Source organism: Euprymna scolopes, chromosome 46, assembly GCF_053919585.1.
Source record: "Euprymna scolopes isolate OS-2025 chromosome 46, ASM5391958v1, whole genome shotgun sequence".
NCBI lineage: Eukaryota > Metazoa > Mollusca > Cephalopoda > Sepiida > Sepiolidae > Euprymna > Euprymna scolopes.
The window spans coordinates 55,637,801-55,640,317 of record NC_136527.1 but is presented as its reverse complement, the minus strand read 5'-3'; the positions used below and the strand labels follow the sequence as shown (position 1 = coordinate 55,640,317).

The 2,517-nt window shown below is 47.8% G+C and overlaps 1 protein-coding gene across 1 annotated transcript; it reads left to right on the top strand.

The window, feature by feature from the left end:
- Positions 1-1,049: 1,049 nt before the first annotated feature.
- LOC145270126 (uncharacterized) lies at positions 1,050-1,517 on the top strand. The gene has a single exon (XM_080125734.1). The coding sequence runs from the start codon at positions 1,050-1,052 to the stop codon at positions 1,515-1,517; it is 468 nt and encodes a 155-aa protein (XP_079981860.1).
- The last annotated feature ends 1,000 nt before the right edge of the window (positions 1,518-2,517 follow it).

Sequence of the window (2,517 nt, the reverse complement as noted above, 5' to 3'; positions counted from 1 at the left end):
GCAGCACATATCGTCACAACAGAAATGCTGCACGTGTTGTAACCAAGAAAACAGTACAACAAGAAACGGCATGCACTTATTGTGGAAAGATAGGTCATGGTGCAAGAGCAACCTTCCAACTTCGCAAGAGTGTCCCGCATATGGTCAGACCTGCAACAACTGCGGAAGAATGAACCACTTTGAGGCTGTGTGCAGAGGCAAACAGAAAGTGACGGACACTAAGACTGAACACGAAGGTGCTGTATTTGACTCCCTCTGTGCTGCAACTAGTCACGATAAAAACTATGACAGACCTGTTGTTCATCTAAACCCTCGCCTATACAGTCAGCTATCAGACACCTGGGTGCGCCAGTCATCACAGCCTAAACCTTTCATTCGAACGACTGTTCGTATTGATCCCAAAGACTACGACCACTTCGGCATAAACCCAAAGATCACACCAAAGCCAAAGGCAACTACTATCACTGCTATGACTGACACAGGCTGCCAAAGTTGCCGGTCTCAAAGTGCCTTCTTCGACTCGGTATCTCAGAGAAATACTTAATTCCCGTGACAATGAAGATGCATGCTGCTAACAATGTCGGCATAAGAATTCTTGGAGCAGCCATTCTCCGCATCTCCGGCAAAGGAACCAGAGGGGAAACCTATGAAACGCCCCAAGTTGTGTACGTGACTGACAAATCCGACAAAATGTTTCTTAGCAGAGAAGCATGTGCAGCACTTGGCATGATTAAATATAACTTCCCAACCATCAGTGAATCACAGAGCAACAGTCAAGCAGCAATGAACACTATCAGCCAATGTGTGGTTCCCCCATGTCCACAGGAAGATAATAACAACCCAGCACCACAAATCCAGCTACAATCAACATCTCTTCAAGACACTATGTATACCTCATGCAAGGAGAGTGACAAGTGTAAATGCCCCCTCCACCGTCGGCTCTGCCATTTCCTGCAACTGAAGCTAACCGAGAGAAACTTCGACAGTACCTATTAGACAGGTACAAATCTAGTACCTTCAAAACATGTCAACATCAACCACTTCCTCACATGGTAGGCCCACCGATGCGGCTCATGGTCGACCCCCAAGCTACACCTGTCGCACATCACACACCTGTCCCAGTACCACTACATTGGCAGGATAAAGTGAAAGCAGGCCTAGATCAGGATGTTCAACTTGGCGTCATCGAGCCCGTCCCAGTTGGAGAACGGGTCACTTGGTGCCATCGCATGGTGGTCTGCGCAAAGAAGAATGGCACTCCGCGTCGAATAGTAGACTTCCAAGCACTCAATGCTCATGCAGTGAGGGAGACCCACCACACGCAGTCCCCATTTTATCAGGCTTGCTCCGTCCCAAGCAACACTAAAAAGACTGTCTTTGATGCCTGGAACGGATATCACAGTGTACCTATTAGAGAAGAGGACAAACACCTTCACACCGTGGGGCAGGTACAGATACAAAACTGCACCTCAAGGATACATAGCTTCTGGAGATGGCTATACCCGTCGCTTCGATGAAATCGTCGCCGACATCCCTGACAAAAAGTGTATTGACGACGCCCTTCTTTAGTCAAACAGTATACAGAACAGTTTCGTTCAATCCTGTAACTGGTTAGAAACTTGTGGAAAGAACTGTATCATCTTAAACCCAGAGAAATTCATCTATGCTCAAGACACTGTAGAGTTTGCTGGCTTTGAAATTACCCCAGACAGCGTGCGACCATGTAGTTGCTATCTTGAAGCAATCTTAGACTTTCCTTCACCGAAGAATATCACGGGCATGAGATCATGGTTTGGTCTTGTAAACCAGGTATCATACGCCTTCAGCATGACTGACAGGATGCAAGCATTCAGACAACTGTTGAAACCTGGAACCCCATTCAACTGGGACGACACACTGGAACGCCTCTTTCAGGAGCCAAAAGCAGTCATCATCAGTGAAATTGAACATGGTGTCCAGATATTCGACAAAAACAAACTAACTTGCCTAGCTACAGACTGGTCGAAGAATGGCATTGGATTCTGGCTGTTCCAGAAACATTGCACATGCAACAAAACTGTGCCCTTCTGTTGCCGAGACGGGTGGAAGATAACTCTTGTTGGCAGCACGTTTACCAGCCCCACAGAATCCAGGTACGCACCCGTCGAAGGTGAATCCCTTGCAGTTGCTGACGCCTTGGAAAAAGCAAGATACTTTGTTCTGAGATGTGACAAGTTGATTATCGTAGTAGACCACAAGCCCCTGATCAAGCTCCTTGGGGACAGATCACTGGAGGACGTCCCCAATTCAAGACTTCGTAACCTGAAGGAAAAGACCCTAAGGTACAAGTTCACGATGCTACACGTGGCTGGTGCCCAACACCGTGCTGCCGACACCGTATCTCGTCACCCAGTTGGAAGGCCTGACAGTATGGTTCTCATTGATGACATAGCCTCTGTTGATGGCTACAGCCGGATTGAGGCGCCACAAACCATCCCAACACTGCAGCACAAAACTTTGGGTGTCCTGACCGGAGAG